The sequence below is a fragment of the Budorcas taxicolor genome, chromosome 12, assembly GCF_023091745.1.
Source record: "Budorcas taxicolor isolate Tak-1 chromosome 12, Takin1.1, whole genome shotgun sequence".
Taxonomy (NCBI): domain Eukaryota; kingdom Metazoa; phylum Chordata; class Mammalia; order Artiodactyla; family Bovidae; genus Budorcas; species Budorcas taxicolor.
This window is the reverse complement of record NC_068921.1, coordinates 2,057,112-2,077,584: the sequence shown is the minus strand read 5'-3', so window position 1 is coordinate 2,077,584 and position 20,473 is coordinate 2,057,112. Positions and strand designations below refer to the sequence as shown.

Below are 20,473 nucleotides of genomic sequence, written 5' to 3'. Positions count from 1 at the left end.
CCCGCCCACCTCCCACCCCCATATCATCTCTCTGGATCATCCCCATGCATCAGCCCCAAGCATCCTGTATCGAACATAGACTGGCGACTTGTTTCTTACATGATTCATGCATTTTCATTACCCAATTTTTAAATTCAATTATTCCAATTACTTTTTTTGAGGCTTATATTATCCCCAATTCCTCCAGTGGGAATCTTCAATCAATTCTTTAAGCATTTCTTACCATACGAGAATTTAATGTTTTATGGAGAATTTTAATAAAGTTATTATAACAAGTAAAACATAAGGATACAGGCAGATAAATCTGGAATCTGGCATCTTTTACAAGAAACCTGGCATGGACTGTACAAACATAATTTAACTTTTACATTTGTAAAAATGTAATTTTTTTTAAAAAGAATTCTTCCAGGTTAAAAACAATGGTAAATTCTTATTGTATACACTGCATATGAAACCATATGTGTAAGGCCTAATATTTAGCCAGTGACGAATTCTGATTGGGACAACATATTAGTTTCACACTTTGACTACTTGATGGAAGAGCAGACTCAGTGGAAAAGACTCTGATGCGGTGAAAGACTGAAGGCAAGAGAAGAGGGCAGCAGAGCATGACGTCATTAGGCAGCTTCACAAACTCAACAGGACACGAATTTGAGCAAACTCCCTGAGACAGTGAAGGACAGGGAAGCCCGATATGCTGTAGTCCACAGGGCCAAAAAGAATTGAGGACAGGACGCAGAGACTGAAGAGAAAAATCTGTTTCACAACCAACCAAAATTATCAGCCATTTAATTTTGATTCATCTACGTGAAAGTGAAAGTCGCTCAGTTCTGTCCCACTCTTTGCGACCCCATGGACTATACAGTCCATGGAATTCGCCAGGCCAGAATACTGTAGTAGGTAGCCTTTCCATTCTCCAGGGTTTCTTCCCAAGCCAGGGATCCAACCCAGGTCTCCCACAATGCAGGCGGATTCTTTACCAGCTGAGCCATAAGGGAAGCCCAAGAACTCTGGAGTGGGTAGCGTATTCCTTTGCCAGGGCACCTTCCCCACACAGGAATGGAACCAGGGGTCTTCTGCATTGCAGGCAGATTCTTTACCAACTGAGCTATCAGGGAAGCCCTTTGAGTCATCTATTCACCTTCAAAATGGTAAATCTTTTCCTGACTCCAGGATATTTTGAAGTGTATGTCGCTTCAGTCCTGTGTGACTCTTCGCGACCCCATGGACTATACAGTCCATGGAATTCTCCAGACCAGAATACTGAAGTGGGTAACCTTTTCTTTCTCCAGGGGAATCTTCCCAAGCCAGGGATTGAACCCACGTCTCCGGCATTGTAGTTGGATTCTTCACCAGCTGAGCCACAAGGGACGCCACAAGGGATATTTTGAATGGTGCCTATAAATAGAAATACACAGATATAATACGTATCACTTAAACACTGTATACAATTCTAAAACTGCTTCAAAATATGTTTCATTAAAATCAGTAACTAAGCAATGTGCTTGGGCACACATTTCAACAGCATCCCAGTTAAGCAACACATCGTGATTTTAAAACTATGACTTTTGGGAAGCCCAAACTAAATAGGTCAGTTAAAATGAAGACAAACTTAAGGAATTTTAGCTTCACTCTGTAATTATCCCCCTCTTTCTGTGAGAGTCGGTTTCCTCCTCAGTCTCAGGTGCGGCTCTGCCCGGTTTCACAGACTCTGCTCTAAGTTCATGTTGGTGATGATGAAACAGAGGAAGTAGCTCTGGTTATAGGGCTGAAGGTTTTAAGTCTTCCCGCCGGACTTCGCAGCTTGGACCAGCGCCACTCGGAAGTACCTTTCTCATCAGCGGCCGCAAGATAGGACGACGGTGGAGGGCAGGGACAACTCTTGAGTGTCTCCCGGTCACACAGCCCCTTCCGCCTGCTCCTTCGATTGGCTGGTGTAAGTCTCGGCCGCCCAATCCCGTTGGAACGTCTCTCGCGCCGCTCGGCGCCGCCGCCGCGCATGCATATTCCGGACCCGCCCCTCTGCTTCAGCCCGGAGAGCCGGAGCAGGGCACCGGCACGGGGTGGGCGGGAACTAGGCCTGGCAGTACCCGCGCCAACGTCAAAGCGCCGCGCCGGCGCCTGCACGGGCCCGGTGGGAGGACCGTGTGAGAAACAAGCACGACACAGCTCCCCGAGTTCCCACATCCCTTAGGCGCAGGTCTTCTCGGGTGCACGCATTCACTTTCATTGTAGCGCGGTACCTGGACAGTCCGATTTGAGTCTGGGGAGTAGGAAAAATTCGATTATATTCTTTTCTCTGTACCTGGGCAGATGGAAAAGGGGAAGGAATCGTTATAAGAAAGTAGCTTTTCTCCCGTGTAGAGTGGGCCGGGAACACAGTCCCTTTGAGCTTCGCTGTAGGAAACGCGGCCGCCTCAGAGCCTAGCTGGCAGCGCCTGCCCGCCGCCTAGCGCCTCAGCTCTGCCCTCGGGAGGCGGCCGCCTGTGCGCGCTCGGAACGCAGGCTTCCTTTCTGCCGCACAGAGGACCGCCCCACGGGTCTCCACGGCGTGAGGCTGGGGAAAGTGACCCCGGCGACGTGCAGCCGGCCCTCCGCCGCAAGGCCTCGCTGACAGACCGGCCCCAAGCGGCCGACCCTGGCCCGTCCTCCGCGCACCGCCGCCCCCGGAGCGCGACGGGCTCGCAGCCGCACGCCGGGCCGGCCCCCGCGGCCGCTCGGAAAACGCGGCGAGCGGAACCCGCACGCGGAAGCGCCCGCCGCACTGAGCATGCCCAGTCGCGGAGCCGACCGGAGGAGTTTTTTTCTTTTCTTTTTTCTTTTTCTTTCTTCTTTTGGGGGGTCTCAAGTAGCAGGCCTCCCCCAGCCCACTAGCCGAGCCCCCCAGCTTCCCGGCCTAAGCAGCTACCATGGCCGAGGCTCCCGGAGCGGCGCTGTCCCGGGCGGGTTGGTAAGTGGCGGGTCTCCCGGCCGCGGGTGCGGGCCGGGCCCGAGGAGGCCGGGCCCGGGGCCGGGGGCGCTGGGTGCGTGTCGGGGTAGGCAGAGGCCGCCGCCCGCCCCGGCCTCTCCCGGGCCCCCCCCCCCCCGGCCGGCTCCGCCCCTGGCGCCGCGCAGAGCCGAGCGAGTCCCCCGGCTCCCTGCGAGGCGGTGGCGCGGCCTGGGCCCCGGGAGGCGGGCGGCGGGCCGCAGGGAGGCCGGAGACGCGGCGGGCGGCGGTGCAGGCCCGGGGGCTCCCACGGCGCCGCCGCGGCGGGACGAGGGGAGGCGAGGGCTGGGGAACCGAGCGCGGCGGAGCGGGGCGAGCGCCGGGCCCGCGCCCGTGCCCTCTCATTCCCAAGTATAGCACGGAGCGGGGATAGCCATCCTCTGAGGCGCACACAACTTCTGAGGCTGAGAATGCCCGCACTGGAGACTCGGGTGGATGCTCCCTAGAACTTTTCTTGAAAGGATGACGGTGTTCTGATTTTTAAGGACGCTTCATGTCAAGATTTTAGGATGAAAACAAACAAACAAAATATACGAAAGTAAGCAGTTTCTGGAACTTACCGACTTTCCTAACGCTTTTCCAGGCCTGCATAGGCACAGTCTGGGATGAAAGGTGGAAGGAGGTTGAAAAAGATTTGCTCCTGCTCGCTGTCTTAGCGCTAGGAGAAGGAGGCATTAAAACAGCAAGCACACAAACAGGGGGAATTGTAAACTGTACAGTGGTGCAGGCAAATGTGGTATGGAATTTGAGAGGAAGGAAAGTTAATTTCCTAGAGAAGTGGACTTGGAAGGCTTGTGAGGAAAAGGTTTTCTGGATACCGAGCCGCTGGAGATAAGGCAAGGAGGTAGGAAGGAGCTTATTGGCTTAAAGTACTGACATTAAATCCCTGTGGTTCCTGGAAGTAGAAGGGTGTCCAATGAAGAGCAAGACCTTAAAAGTTTGTGGCCAGATTGTGCAGCCTACGAGTGTCTAAAGTATGGATTTGATCTTAGGAATAAAATTTTTGGTTAGAGTACTGTAACACCTGTGTTTTGAAGACGCTGCTCCTGGCTCCACAGATATCTCATTTTAGAGGTGTACAGATTAAAGCAGAGAATTGTTAAGTAACTTTAAAAAAAAAATGACATAACTGGAAAGTGTTAGAGTTGAATGCTGAGAACAGGGTCTGGTTCGAACTCTGGTGCTTTTAACTGTTCGTGTTCTTACAGCTTTTGCATAAAACACCATTACCATAACAAACTGTAGCTTTAAAAAGTCACTTTTTTTTTTTCAGTTTTACTTTCGTTCTTCTAACTTCATACATTCAGATTCTTCACCTCACAGTGTTGTCTTGAATAATCTTGTATCACTCTTCTATTTGAGTTGTCCCCCATTCTTAGTGAGCCTTAGTTCTTCAAACTAGTTGTATGAATTCATTTATAGTCTTTTGTCTGCTATCCAGCATGATGATGCCGCCCGTGTCAGAAAGACTAGTGTCCTTATTTTGGTTCCAAACACATACTAAATTGTTCTTTGAACTCTTAATTAAGATCCTTAAATGTGGTTAAACACCATCTTATGTTTCTGTATATCTGGAATGGTGGGGAACATTGTAGTTTCTTAGTAAAATCTGGTAAAATTGACCTTGGATGACATTGCCCCTGACAGTCAAAATTCTCTAACCAGGGTCTCTACCCAAGCTTAGCATTTTTCTTGTCTTTATTTTATTATAAATCCTCAGTAATGTTATTTTGTGACATTTGCCACTTCATGTTGCAAGTTTTCTCTTTACATGTTTCTTACTCCAAACTGCTGCTTTTGAATGGCAGGGATTCATAAAGGCAGAAGTAATAGGTGAGGCTAATAAGACTATCTTCCTACGAGTTTGGGGGTGATTCCTGGTGAGTTTTGAACTCGTGAGACTTGTGAAGAAGAACAGGAGGATGTCTTAGGCTTATAGTTGGCATGTATTAGATCTTATATTTAAGTAGAGATTTATTATGTTAATATGTGAAATCTCAAAGGTATATGTAGAGAAGAGTACTGGAAGGAGAATTTCTGGCTATAGAGCTGCTTTGACCAACTCATTCCAATTCTGACATCTCGAGTTGCCTATGACTCTTGGGATTCTCTATTGTCACTGACAAAACCATTTTTTTTTTTTTTTTTGAAGTACTCAGTCTGTTCACTTAATTACTTGTAGGACCTCAAAAGAAGTAGATGCTAAAACACTTCAACTATTATTACCTATTCTGTCAGCCTCATCTAAAATAGTAGGTTTGAGAAGTGTTTGCTACTGCTAAGTCACTTCAGTCGTGTCCGACTCTGTGCGACCCTGTAGACGGCAGCCCACCAGGCTCCACCATCCCTGGGATTCTCCAGGCAAGAACACTGGAGTGGGTTGCCATTTCTCCAATGCATGAAAGTGAAAAGTGAAAGTGAAGTTGATCAGTTGTGTCCGACTCTTAGCGACCCCATGACTGCAGCCTATCATGCTCCTCCGTCCATGGGATTTTCCAGGCGAGAGTACTGGAGTGGGTTGCCATTGTTTAGTGCTGAGTAATTTATGTTTCCGAAATTGTGATCTTCAGGAGGTGCAGTTGGTCTGTATAGACTGGTCTGCTATTCCACTTTATATTATTATTTTTTTCAGCACATATTTTTTTTTCCTTTTAAGCCCTTAATCTTCATTATAATTCCCACAAAAAGCTAGTATTTTTAAAATAAAACTCCCAATAGCAGCCACCCTGGCAGACTACAATAATTTTTTTTTTCTTAGTGGCTAATAGCACAGAAAGTGCTAGGTTTTGCTGATTTCAACTTAAAAGTTCTAGGAACTACTCCAGGATAGTGGCAATGTTTAAATATTGCATGAAATTGTACCTTCAGTTGATTTAAGTTGCTCAGTCATGTCTGACTTTTAGGGACCCCATGGACTGCAGCACACCAAGCTTCCCTGTCCATCACCAACTCCCCGAGCTTGCTCAAACTCAGGTCCATCCAGTCAGTGATGCCATCCAACCATCTCATCCTCTGCCGTCTCCTTCTCCTTCTGTCTTAAGTCTTTCCCAGCATCAGAGTGTTTTCCAGTTAGTCCACTCTTCACGTCAGGTGGCCAGAGTACTGGAGTTTCAGCTTCAGCATCAGTCCTTCCAATGAATATTCAGGACTGATTTCCTTTAGGATGGACTGGTTGGGTCTCCTTGCAGTCCAAGGGACTCTCAGAAGTCTCCAACACCACAGTTCAAAAGCATCAATTCTTTGGCACTCAGCTTTCTTTATAGTCCAACTCTCACATCCATACATGACTACTGGAAAAACCAGTAGTTTTTACTAGATGGACCTTTGTTGGCAAAGAAATGTCTCTGCTTTTTAATATGCTGTCTAGGTTGGTCATAGCTTTCCTTCCAAGGAGCAAGTGTCTTTTAATTTCATGACTGCAGTCACCATTTGCAGTGATTTTGGAGCCCCCCAAAATAAAGTCTGTCACTGTTTCCATTGTTTCCCCATCTATTTGCCATGAAGTGATGGGCCTGGATGCCATGATTTTAGAGTGTTGAGTTTTAAGCCAGCATTTTCACTCTCCTCTTTCACTTTCAAAAAGAGGCTCTTTAGTTCCTCTTTGCTTTCTGCCATAAGGGTGGTGTCATCTCCATATCTGAGGTTATTGATATTTCTCCTGGCAATCTTGATTCCAGCTTATGCTTCCTCCAGCTTGGCATTTTGCATGATGTACTCTGCATAGAAGTTAAATAAGCGGTGTGACAATAAACAGCCTTGACATAATTCTTTCTCAATTTGGAACCAGTCCATTGTTCCATGTCTGGTTCTGACTGTTGCTTCTTGACTAAAATACAGATTTCTTAGGAGGCAGGTAAGGTGGTCTAGTATTCCCATCTCTTTCAGAATTTTCCACAGTTTATTGTGATCCACACAGTCAAAGGCTTTATTGTAGGCAAAGAAGTAGAAGTAGATGGTTTTCTGGAACTCTCTTACTTTTTCTATGATCCAACAGATGTTGGCAATTTGATCTTTGGTTCCTCTGCCTCTTCTAAACCTGGCTTGAACATCTGAAAGTTCATGGTTCATGTACTGTTGAAGGATTTTGAGCATTACTTTGCTAATGTGTAAGATGAGTGCAGTTGTGCAGTAGTTTGAACATTCTTTAGCATTGCCTTTCTATGGGATCGGAGTGAAAACTAACCTTTTCCAGTCCTGTGGCCACTGCTGAGTTTTCCAAATTTGCTGGCATATTGAGTGCAGCACTTTCACAGCCTCATCTTTCAGGATTTGAAATAGCTCAACTGGAATTCCATCACCTCCACTAGCTTTGTTCGTAGTGATGCTTCCTAAGGCCCACTTGACTTCACACTCCAGAATGTCTGGCTCTGTGTGACTGAGCACACCATCATGGTTATGTTTGTCAGTAAGATCTTTTTTTGTGTAGTTCTGTGTATTCTTGCCACCTCTTAATATCTTCTGCTTCTGTTAGGTCCATACCATTTCTGTTCTTTATTGTGCCCATTTTTGTGTGGAATGTTTCCTTGGTATCTCTGATTTTCTTGAGGAGATCTCTAGTCTTCCCCATTCTGTTATTTTCCTATATTTCTTTGTGTTGATCACTTAGGAAGGCTTTCTTATCTCTCCTTGCTATTCTTTGAAACTCTGCATTCAGATGGGTATATCTTTCCTTTTCTCCTTGCCTTTAGCATCTCTTCTCTTCCCAGCTATTTGTAAGGCCTTCTCAGACAACCATTTTGCCTTTTTACATTTCTTTATTTGGAGATTGTCTTGATCACGGCCTCCGTCCATAGTTCTTCAGGTACTCTGTCAGATCTAATCCCTTGAATCTATTTGTCAGTTCCACTGTATAACCATAAGGGATTTGATTTAGATCATACCTGAGTGGTCTAGTGGTTTTCCCTACTTAAGTCTGAAGTTTGCAATAAGGACTTCATGATCTGAGTCACAGTTAGCTCCTGTTCTTGTTTTTGCTGACTGTATAGAGCTTCTTCATTGTGGCTGCAAAGAATATAATCAGTCTGGTTTAGTTATTCACCTTCTGGTGATGTCCACATGTAGCATCATCTCTTGTGTTGTTGGAAGAGGGTGTTTGCTATGACTAGTGCATTCTCTTGGCTAACTCTGTTAGTCTTTGCCCTGCTTCATTTTGTACCCCAAGGCCAAACTTGTCTGTTACTCCAGGTATCACTTTATACTTTTGCATTCCAGTCCTCTATGATGAAAAGGACATCTTTTTTTTGGTATTAGTTCTAGAAGGTCTTGTAGTTCATCATAGAACCGTTCAGCTTCTTCAGCATTAATGGTTGGGGCATAGACTTGGAATACTGTGAAATTGTACCTTGGTGTTCTGTAATGCTTACTTTTACGCATAGGACAAGTACTGAAAGAAGACATTTGACTAACTTTGTCTGAATGGACAGATTTACATCTCTTCGTTTCTCTTGAGGTTTCTTTAAGGGGGACTTATGTACTCTTACCTACCTTCTATAGTAGGTATGTTATGTGCTTCCCTGATAGCTCAGTTGATAAAGAATCCACCTGCAATGCAGGAGACCTTGGTTCAATTCTTGTGTCGGGAAGATAAGCTGGAGAAAGGATAGGCTACTCACTCCAGTATTCTCGGGCTTCCCTTGTGGCTCATCTGGTAAAGAATCTACCCACAATGTGGGAGACCTGGGTTCGATCCCTGGGTTGGGAAGATTCCTTGGAGAAGGGAAAGGCTACCCACTCCAGTATTCTGGACTGGAGAATTCCATGGTGTGTATAGTCCATGGGGTTGCAAAGAGTCAGACTTAGCAACTTTCACTTTCACCTAACTTTTGGCTTATTTTTTAAAGAAAGAATCAGCCTGTCAGATTTTTCTTTTTTTTTAAATTAACAGAGTAATATATTTATTGGGGACAAAAAACCAAATTGAACTGTATAAAGTGAGAAAAGTTTAAAAAGTCTGGTCAGGATCACAAAGCTAAACCTTGAAGTGAAAACTAGAACCCAAGTCTTATCATTCATGAGAACTTTTTTCAAAATAGAAACATGTTAAGGGAATATAATCATCTGTATTTATTTTGGAAAAAGGTATTTTTTTTCTTTTTATATAGAATTAGTGATTAGATAGCTTAACTCCCTCAGTGTGCAGATCAAGAAGCTGAAACACTGGCATCAATAATTTGCTCAGAGATATACGGGACAGAATGAAGAATAGAGCCTAAATATTCAGAATAATATTCAGAATAAATATTCAGTATTGATTTTCATTAAGTCCTGGTGAGCACATTTAATTTAAATTGTTGATCAAATAGAACACATTTTAAAATTGAGAATTGGATTTAGCCATTTTTTGATATGTAAATTTGCTTTCTTCTCTGGGAAAGATTGATGCTTATTCTGAGGAGTGATGCTGTTGGAAATCAAAGAAACCTTTACCTTTCGGTGGTTCACCTCATTACTGATTGGACTTATGTAAAAATTTGGTGAATTCTGTATTTTGGAATCTAAGAATATCTGAAAAAGTAAGGCATTATTTTCATATATTTGACTTGTCCAGAAGTTTTGAGTTCAAAACACCATAAATAATCATTAGAAATAATGCATTTCCATTTTATTCTGAAAAAAGGCATATTTTCTTAGAAACCCCAGGTTTCTAACATCCAGAGTTTAACTTGGTTGTGCTTTGGGGTGTTTTGTTTGGGTAGGGCAGAGTTAGAGGGAAAAGAGAGGATGAATACAAAGGTCTTCTTCTTATCTTGACCCCCTTGAATTTCACTTCCCTTTTGGAGTTCTCTCTCCTTGGTTACTGGTGCTACTTCCAAACTGATATCCTCTGGCCCAAGGGTATACCAGACTTCATTCCCTTGATTTCACCTTTGAATAAGAAAGACTACAAGTATAAATGTCTTTCCCAAGACAGTACTAGAGGAGAGTATTTATTTATGGGATAAGTAGAGGAAAAAAAGTACAATGTCAGTATAGATTATAAAGTAAAGGCTCTCGTGTTGAGAAGCCTGCTCTATTATTCCTTGTGTTGCTTTGAGATAGCAGCTCCAAAGAGCAAAGAGGTGGAACAATTTCAGGACGTTTTGCTGGAATTTGGAATTCCTAGCTTTTGACCTATCCACAGGTAGAGAGCTTCCTTTTACATCCTGTCACTTAGAAACTTCCTCCAAAGCATATCAAGACCAAAGAAGTCAAATTCTTGTTCAGTAGCTACCCTTGCATTTTTCTTGTTTGTGTTTTTTTTTTTTTCTGAGAGACACACCTATTTCCCAGGAGATTGCTGGTGAATGAACTCAATTTTCAAGTCAGGAATGATCTTTGTAGCATCATAAAAATAACTATACCTGCATATAATATACTCTTTGGTAATAGTCAAGCATAAGAATTTATGCAAAGGGTATCATAAGTTTTGGTCCCTTGTGCTTCCTTGGTGGCTCAGATGGTAAAGACTCTGTCTGCAAAGTGGGAGACCTGGGTTCGATCCCTGGGTTCGATCCCTGGGTTGGGAAGATCTCCTAGAGGAGGGCAAGGCAACCCACTCCCAGTATTCTTGCCTAGAGAATCCCGTGGACAGAGGAGTCTGGCAGGCTACAGTCCATGGGATTGCAAAGAGTTGGACAACCCTGAACGACGAAGCACAGCACAGCATTTTTCCAGCATAGCTCTTAGACATAGATGTCTTTGTAAAGAATTTTGATAGTTCTTTATAAGGTTGTATGCTTAGTGCAGGACTTTTTTTTTATTTTCTAAAATTTTAAAATACTTTATCACTACCATTTTTTTAATCTGTATAAAATGTCTTTTTTAAAAAAGATGAATATTTTTAATGATAGGTACCATTCACATAGGAGGTAGACATCATAAGCTATTAGACACCTTAATAACAAAGATACATAAAGCAAAAATCAGAAGAAATATAAGGGAAAAATATATAATCATAGACAAATTAGCATTTCTCTGAGAATATTTTGTCCAGTGCAGAAAAAATAAGAATAGGAGCATCTTGAATGATGTCATTAATAATTTACATTTAATAGATTTATACTTAATTAATATCAATCATATCCTACACAAACATACTTAAAAATTTTCTATCTCATATGTTGTTATTAGAGGTCCATAGGACATTTAGAAAAACTGGCATAAAGATAAACCTTACTAAATTTCAAAAGTAAACTTCTTTTTTGTGTGTGATTTATTTATACATATACACGTGTTATTTTTGAAATTATTTTCCACTATAAATTTTTTTTACAAAATATCAACTGTAGTTCCTAGAGCTATACAGTAAATCTTTGTTTCTTGTAGCATATCTGTTTTGTTAAATTAGAAATCTAGCCTTCTATTCATACTAAGTAAAATAAGTGGAGTCAAAATGTCATGCATTTTTTAGTTAGGGAAAAATTCATAAGTTTTCTAAAATATAATACATATTTTATATATATATATGTATGTATGTATGCAAGAGCTTTTCTACTGTTCTTGATAAAGACTTGGTAAAGAACCTCGGAAAAAAAAAAAAAAGAGATGGAGAAACTAGAAAACATAAACTGAATGAAATGGAAGCACTGAATATGAAATAGAAAAAGTGAAACAAACTAGATAAAAGTAAAAGATCCTCATATAGTCCAGTTTTTTTTAAACCTGACTGCTCATTAGAAACATATCTGGAGCTCTTAAGGGAAAAAAAGAGCAATACCTGGACATTTGTATTTTTCAAAAAGTTCCAAGATAATTCTGATATGCGTCTGGATTTTAAAAAAGTGATTACAGGTTTTTCTATTAAACGGTAGTTTTGGTGAATCACAATAGTGAAGTGAAGTGTTAGTTGCTCAGTCATGCCCAACCCTTTGCGACCCCATGGACTGCAGCCCACCAGGTTCCTCTGTCCATGGCATTTTCCAGGCAAGGATACTGGAGTGGGTTGCCATTTCCTTCTCCAAATCACAATAGTAAAAGATGTTTATCAGTTTTTACAATCAATAGTGAAAGTGAAGTTGCTCAGTTGTGCCTGGCTCTTTTCGACCCCATGGAGTGTAGCCCACCAGGCTCCTCTGTCTATGGAATTTTCCAGGCAAGAGTACTGGAGTGGGTTGCCATTTCCTTCTCCAGGAGATCTTCCCGACCCAGGGATCAAACCTGGTTCTTCCACATTGCAGGCAGATGGTTAACCATCTGAGCCACCAGGGAAGCCCACAATCAATAGCCAGACAAAAAATAAAAGATTATTACCATTGCAAGCCATAATGGGAATGTGATTAACCTAACGATATAAAATAATTACATATAATTTGGGGGGTTAAGCAGCATACATGCCCATGTTTTCATTTGCTCAGCCAGTCTATGTTTTTTGGTTGGTGCATTTAATCTATTTACATTTAAGGTAATTACCAACATGTATGATCCTGTTTTCCTTGATGCTGGGAGGGATTGAAGGCTAGAGGAGAAGGGGACAACAGAGGATGAGATGGTTGGATGGCATCACCGACTCAATGGACATGAATTTGAGTAAGCTCCGGCAGTTGGTGATGGACAGGGAGGCCTGGCGTGCCACAGTCAATGGGGTTGCAAAGAGTCTGACTTGACTGAGTGACTGAACTGACCTGAACTGATGATCCTATTGCTATTTTTAAAATTGTTTTGGGTTTAAGGCAATGGCAACCCACTCCAGTACTCTTGCCTGGAAAATCCCATGGACAGAGGAGCCTGGTAGGCTGCAGTCCAAGGGGTCACTGAGTCAGACATGACTGAGCGCCTTCACTTTCACTTTTCACTTTCATGCATTGGAGAAGGAAATGGCAACCCACTCCAGTGTTCTTGCCTGGAGAATCCCAGGGACGGCGGAGCCTTGTAGGCTGCTGTCTATGGGGCCGCACAGAGTTGGACACGACTGACGCGACTCAGCAGCAGCAGCAGCAGCAGCAGCAGCGGCAGCAGCAGCAGCAGCAGCGCTTCCCTGATAACTCAGATGGTAAAGAATCTCCCTGCGATACAGGAGACCCCAGTTTGATTTCTGGTTTGGGAAGATCTGCTGGAGAAGGGATACGCTACCCACTCCAATATTCTTGGGCTTCCTGTGTGGCTTAGCTGTTAAAGAATCAGCCTGCAATGTGGGAGACCTGGGTTTGATCCCTGGGGTTGGGAAGATCCCCTGGAGAAGGGAAAGGCTACCCACTCCAGTATCCTGGCCTGGATAATTCCATGGACTGTATAGTCCACGGGGTTGCGAGAGTCAGACACGACTTTGCAACTTTCCCTTCACTCTGTAGGTTGGACTTCTCCCTCTCTTGTTTTTTGCCTAGAGAAGTTCCTTTAGCATTTGTTATAATGCTGGTTTGGTGGTGCTGAATTCTCTTAAACTTTTGCTTGTCTAGAAAGCTTTTGATTTATTCATCAAATCTGAAGTAGAGTCTTGCTGGGTAGAGTATTCTTGATTGTAGGTTGTTCCCTCTCATCACTTTAAATATGTCATGCCATTCCCTTCTGACTTGTAGAGTTTTTGTTGAGAAATCCGCTGATAGCCCAATGGGAATTCCCTTGTATGTTATTTGTCGTTTTTCCCTTGTTACTTTTAATATTTTATCTCTGTCTTTAATTTTTATCAGTTTTATTACTGTGTGTCTTGGTGTGTTCTTCCTTGGGTTTATCCTTCCTGGGACTCTCTGTGCTTCCTGGACATGGTTGATTATTTTCTTTCCCATGTTAGGGAATTTTTCAGCTATTATCTCCTTAAACATTTTCTCAGGTCCTTTCTCTCTTCTCCTCCTGGGACCCTTATGATGTGAATGTTCGTGGCATTAATGTTGTCCAAGAGGTCTCTTAGGCTGCCTTCATCTCTTTTCATTCTTTTTTCTATATTCTGTTCTGTGGCAGTGATTTCCACCAGTCTGTCCTCTGGGTTATTTATCTGTGCTTCTGCCTCAGTTATTCTGATATGAATTCCTTCTAGTGTATTATTCATCTCTGTTCTTCAGTTCTTGTAGGTCTTTGGTAAACATTTCTTGCATTGTCTCAGTCGTTGCTTCCTTTCCTTTTCCAAGATCATAAATCATATTCACTATCATTATTCTGCATTCTTTTTCTGGAAGGTTGCCTGTCTCTACTTCATTAAGTTGTTTTTCTGAGGTTTTATCTTGTTCCTTCATCTGGGAATCCCTGATAGCTCAGTTGGTAAAGAATCCACCTGCAGTGCAGGAGACCCAGTTTTGATTCCTGGATCAGGAAGATGCGCTGGAGAAGGGATAGGCTACCCACTCCAGTATTCTTGGCCTTCCTTGTGGCTCAGCTGGTAAAGAATCTGCCCGCAATATGGGAGACCTGGGTTCGATACCTGGGGTTGGGAAGATCCCCTGGAGAAGGGAAAGGCTACCCGCTCCAGTATTCTGGCCTGGAGAATTCCATGGACTGTATAGTCCATGGGGTTGCAAAGAGTGGAACATGACTGAGTGACTTTGACTTGACTTCATCTGGGATGTAACTTTCCACTTTTTCATGCTGATTAATTTTCTGTAATGAGGTTTTGTTTTAGTTGCTGTGGAATTGTGGTTCTTGCTTCTTTCTGCCCTCTGATGGAGGAGGCTCAGAGGCTGTGTCTTTGGTTTATGTTGTTTGTGAAATTACAACGTCGAAATGTAATAAGTGTTGTTGACTTTCTGTCTCAAAATGTTATGTATTACCATGTATTACCTGGTTGCTTCTGTTGATACTGTAAAATGCCAAAAATAACCGTATTCTGTTAAACTACTTAAGTTTTCAGGTTTGAAGGTGCTATTTGCAGTAATTTTTTTGGTGAATAACCTATAAATCTAGTTTCAACTGCCTGTAGACTTGACTGCCTCAAGCATAAAGGGAGTATAAAAAGAAACTTGCTACCTCAGCAAGTTGAAAATGATTTTCTCCTCATGAAGCAGCAGTTGCTAGATAAGTAAAAATTGCATAGTAACATTTAGGAACCATAAAAATATAACTATCTTTTTTTGGCTTATGCCTTCTCTTTTTGACAAGAGAAGAACATTAGCATCTTGACTTATCATGTTAAGTCCTGTCTATCTAGAAATTCTGACGTTTTGAAAGGTATAGGATCTGGAACTAGCTGAAGAGCAGTTTACTTCTGTATAATTTTTAGAATAGGCAGACTGCGCATTTAGCAATGTAAAATTTTTCATGTAAAGTTTAAGAACATTTGTGAAGTCATAAAATGACAAAAGCAGAGAAAAGAGCAGGAGAAGTGTGTGGTGATAAAATAATAAAGTAAATCAAAGACACTTATAGCAGAAAAGAAGCACATCTGTCATGCAGAGAAAGGGGAAAGAACCACACTATGCTCTAGGGCTGGACAGAGCGTACATGTGCCTTAGTACTGTAACCCCTGCACGGGTTATACCCGTGCTCATGGGTGTGACATATGTGAACACTGCTCATGCATTTTTCTGTTTTACACCCTTTTATGTGGAGACAGTAGCTACTTTAATCTCAGTATAGTGCTACTGAAGGTATGATATCTTTATAACAAGAAGTAAATTTAATGCATTAATGCAGGGAGATATGTAACTCTGTAGTATTGCCTTGGTGAAGGAAATGGCAACCCACTCCAGTGTTCTTGCCTGGGAAATCCCATGGGCAGAGGACCCTGACAGATGGTAGTCCCTGAGTCTGCAAAAGAGTCAGACATGACTTAGTGACTAAACAGCAATAATAATGTGTATAATGAAATACAAGTAGTAAATATTTATGCCTCTTCTACATAAGGCACTGTGTTTGTTGTTAGAATGATGTACAGGACAGAATTTGAACATGTTATACCCTGGTATTTTGCTTTTAGGATGTTGTTGAGAACAGTTAACCCATAGTTAGAAAGTCTGGAAGGTTTTCCAGAACTAGTGATATATAAGGAGGGTATGTTATATATGCCAACTGAATATGGTATCTAGTCTTTGGAAACAAAAACAGGGTGGATTCCTTGATGTACTCATTTAACAAATAATTATTGAATATCTTGTTGTGGCAGGCACTTTCCTGTAATAGTATAATCGGATGTAGTTTTATGGGAAGAAATCCATTAACTGCATATTCAAATGTATTGCATCTGTAGAATATTCTAGAGAGGAGAAAGGACATGACTCCATAAAAGCGAAATTTGGTGTCTTCATGGTGATCAGAGCATGCTTCCCTGAGACCTAATAAGTGGGAATTTGACCAAGTTCACGTCATGGCAAATAGCTGGGGAGACAGTGGAAACAGTGACAGGCTTTATTTTCTTGAGCTGCAAAATCACTGCAGATAGTGACCACAGCCATGAAATTAAAAGGCGTTTGCTCCTTTGAAGAAAAGCTATGACCTACCTAGACAGCATATTCAAAAGCAGAGACATTACTTTGCTGACAAAGGTCTGTCTGGTCAAAGCTATGGTTTTCCAGTAGTCATGTATGAATGTGAGAGTTGAATCATAAAGAAGGCTGAACACTGAGGAATTGATGCTTTTGAACTGTGGTGCTTGAGAAGACTCTTGAGAGTTCCTTGGACTGCAAGGAGATCCAACCAGTCCATCCTAAAGGAGATCAGTCCTGAATATTCATTGGAAGGACTGATGCTGAAGCTGAAGCTCCAATACTTTGTCCACCTGATAAGAAGAACTGACTCACTGGAAAAGACCCTGATGCTGGGAAAGACTGAAGGCAGGAGGAGGAGGAGACGACAGAGGATGAGATGGTTGTCTGCATCACTGACTCAATGGACATGAATTTGAGCAAGCTCCGGGAGTTGGACAGAGTTGCAGAGAGCTGGACATGACTGAGTGGCTGAACTGAACTGACAGGGAAAGCAGCATAGGCAAAGACTATATGACAGTAGGGAGTATGATTTAGTACCAAGGAATGAGGTACCGGTATTACTGGGGGTGAGACAGAGAGGTGGTGTAGTGAGATTGGGCTGGGAGATACCCAGGGACTAGATCATGTATCTTGGGCCTCGTAGGTCACAGTAAGTTCTGTTTTTATTTTTAAGCAACAGAAATCAGTTGCAAAGTTTTATTAGGTGAAGGGAGGGTTGAAGTAGGGACCACATCTTCATTATGTTTTGAAGTATCCTTGCATTGAAGAAAATGGATTGGAGCTAGGCAGGAGTAAATAGATAGAATGGTGGTGATGACTGAGATAGAGAGCAGTAGATTGATTTGAGAGATGTTTATGGGGAGAGAATTTTCAGATGAGAGAACTTTATTTGAGAGAACTTTTTGATGAATTGGATATGGGAGTGAGAGAAAAGGAAGTGTCAAGGGTTTGATTTCTTGGTTTCTGGCTTGTATACCTGGGTTGAATACAGTACAGATAGATAGGGACTGTTAGAAGAAGACCACATTTTTGAGGGATGAATCATGAATTGAAGTTGGACATTATTTGAGTGTGAAGTGCCTTTGAATCATCTAAAATAAGATGCCAGTTGGACATTAGGAAAATATTGAACTCAGAAGAGAAGACTGAGTTAAAGATATACATTTGTGGTCATCTGTGTATAGTTCATGGTGAAGCAGTGCATGGATGAGATCCAGGCTGCACTGTCCAATATAGCAGACATTAGCCGTGTGTGGCTGCTGAACAATTGAAATGGGTCTAGTCCAAATTCAGATGTGATGTGAAGATAAAATACACACTGAGTTTGAAAGCCAGTACAAAAATGGAATGTAAATATCTCCAATTTTTGTATTGTTTGCATATTGAAATAATATTTTCAATATATTGTGTTAAATATATTGTTAATATTAATTTTACCTATTTTTCTTTACTTTTTAAAATGTGGTTACTAGAAAATTTCAAATTACATATGTGACTTGCATTATATTTTATGTAAGACAGCAGTGATCTATAATCTAAAGACCAGTCTTGGAGTAGGAAGAGGCTAGTTTCAAGCAGTGAGGAATTTCAGCATTTTTAGAAAATAAGCCTTTAAGGAGCAGCCAGAGGGGGGAAAGCATATGAAGTCATTGACTTTTCTAAGAAGAGAAGATGGATATAATCTCTAAGAGTTCTGTGACACATTATTTGATTAGGTTAGCATTAGTTTATTGACTGGCTGGTATTATAGTTTTAGAGCAGTTTTAAAGACATACTTTATAAATTTATCTGAAGGTTGTTTAAAAAAATTCTTCCCAAATCCCCCAAAACTCATTTAAATATAAAATGCAAGTAAAACTCAGTTGCAGCTTTTCAGAAGACAATCAACATGAATATAAAGTGAAGATGTTAAGGAAAACATTTTTATTTTGCTAAATTTCTAAGCAGGACCTTGAGAAATTTGAAAAATATCTAATATGAAATAGCAAACATGAATATTGATGGGAAAAGTTGCTAAATATTTATCCAACATTTTATAATGAATATTGGAATTGATTCTGTTCAAGTATTGTTTTGAGAGAGAGATAATCATGATAAAGTTAATGAAATAATTTTACCTTTTTCTCTTAAATATATTTTGATTTTAGAGTCAAACTAAATGAATATTTGGCTTTTCTAATTAGTTGAAATAGTTTGAGTTGTTGTTTTGTAAGCTCCTGTGAGGTGAGGATCAAGTCTATTCATATTTCTGTAGTATTCCTAACATTTAGCAGGGTGTAAGGTATACAGTAGGCACTTAAATGCTTGTGGAATGAATGTTAGCATCACCTAAATTATTCTTGGTATCTTTCATCATATTGTTTTTGTGTTTTCAAGGGACATTAGATTTCTTCAAGCTCTTTGTAGAATAGAAAATTGTAATTTCTGAAATGAATGTTGTAAAATGAAAAACAAAAACAAAAACAAAAAAAACAGCCCTAGCAGTTTTATGACAAATGTAATCTCCACAGGAATACAGGCAATGATCTGTTACACAAATATTTCTCTATTGATACTTATTTCTAACTGAATATAAAAATATATACTTACAAGTATGTATTTGCATTTAGTTAGATGTGAAGTTTGAACTATGTTGATAAAATTTTTTTGCTTGGGACAACCAACTGTTTTTGTAGAGGCTTTGAAATATTCTCTTTCAAAGTAATATTAATAGAACTGTTTTCAAAAGCTCATGAAGTTAGTGTATGTTTGTCCTAGGTCCTAATTATTTCCTCATACATTAGATATTTTATGAGATATGCTACTAATTCTTATTTGTCTTTTTGATATTTTAGAATTGACTTGTTAGCTCCAGGTCCCTGGTTGGCAAGGTGTTAGGATGATGAGATTGTAATTTATTCTAGGGCCTTTGATGAGGCAAAGAAGTATGCATTTAGGCACTTACCTAGTAAGGATTGGTGTAGGCTCCCAGTCCACCAAGTACACGTTGTTCTTTTATTTAAATTAGGAACATGGAAAAAGACCATGTATATGTTACTAGTTAGAATGCAAAGCACGTGAAATAGGCTCCTTCTCAGTATCCTGTTTCAGTGGCCCTTTCTGCCTGAGTTGGGAGCCTGAGTTGGTATAAAGGGACTCCTAGTCCTATGGGTTTACCGTGATCTTTTTTCCGTTACCTGCTGATTCCTCATTCTGTGCCACTCTCAATTATGAGTAATACTGAGATTTCTTCAGGGTTGTGTTTATTTGACTTCTTTGCTCAGTTGAGCTTTTGGGGGAGGGTTGGGGTAGACTTCCCTGGTGGCTCAGATGGTAAAGCGTCTGCCTGCAATGCAGGAGACCCCGGGTTTGATTCCTGGGTCGGGAAGATCTCCTGGAGAAGGAAACGGCAACCCACTCCAGTATTCTTGCCAGGAAAATCCCTTGGATGGAGGAGACTACAGTCCGTGGGGTGGCTCAGAGTCGGACATGACTTCAGTTTCACTTTGGTGTACACTAGTACCCAGGCCTATCAGAATCTTCTTTCCTTGCTACATTTTGAAGTTTTACAGGATTGGCATGTACTATTTCCTTATTTTGGTTGCCCGTGATGAATTTTTTGTCTTGATTTTTCTAGTTGTGGTTATTTTCTTTGTTTTGTTTTGTTTTTTCTTTCTTTTTACTATTTTTTCCCTTGTTTATGTAATTAGTTACACATATACCAGCAGTCCTTATGAGCATATATATTAACTTATGAACATATATATTAACTAGGTGTTTCTTCAGTAACTTTGTTGATAAACATACCTAGCTGCTTTTTGCTGCACTTACACTCATTCAGTTTTCTACCAAAGACAAAATTGTATTTGCTTATAAAAGGGTATTATATGCCTTCCTGGTTTAATCATGTTGCTAATACCTAGTATGGCATGTTAAAGAATGATGATCATGTTTGTTATGAAATACTTTTCAAATGTAATCTGTAACTTTCTTATACTTTTATATATCAACTAATATGAACTAATATTAATTAACAGTTTCTTATGAGACTTACCTGTCATTATCATATTAGCTAACATTGCTTGACATGGTTTGAATTATTCTTGCCTCAACATGTTTTTATGAAAAATAAAGTTGAATTGGACTGTTGGTGGTTTTTTACATTATTTTACAGTATCACAGT

General features: G+C 41.1%; 2 protein-coding genes across 3 annotated transcripts in view; one reads left to right on the top strand and one right to left on the bottom strand.

Moving 5' to 3' along the window:
* Positions 1-250: 250 nt before the first annotated feature.
* On the bottom strand, positions 251-2,684 carry LOC128057551 (uncharacterized). Of its 2 annotated transcripts, none has more exons than XM_052650004.1 (2): positions 1,613-2,684; positions 251-1,398 (listed from the first exon to the last, which is right to left on the bottom strand). In XM_052650004.1, exon 1 carries the CDS (start codon positions 2,185-2,187, stop codon positions 1,723-1,725), a length of 465 nt encoding a protein of 154 aa, XP_052505964.1. In that variant the 5' UTR covers positions 2,188-2,684; the 3' UTR covers positions 251-1,398; positions 1,613-1,722. The 2 variants fall into 2 exon arrangements, with proteins under 2 accessions (XP_052505964.1, XP_052505963.1); XM_052650003.1 differs by having other exon boundaries at positions 1,830-2,684.
* A 113-nt stretch (positions 2,685-2,797) lies between these two features.
* TDRD3 (tudor domain containing 3) overlaps positions 2,798-20,473 on the top strand; it is a 231,438-nt gene continuing 213,762 nt past the window's right edge. Inside the window, exon 1 of the mRNA XM_052650002.1 lies at positions 2,798-2,950. Coding sequence (XP_052505962.1) covers positions 2,910-2,950 — 41 coding nt within the window. The 5' untranslated portion in view covers positions 2,798-2,909. The remainder of the gene's footprint in view (positions 2,951-20,473) is intronic.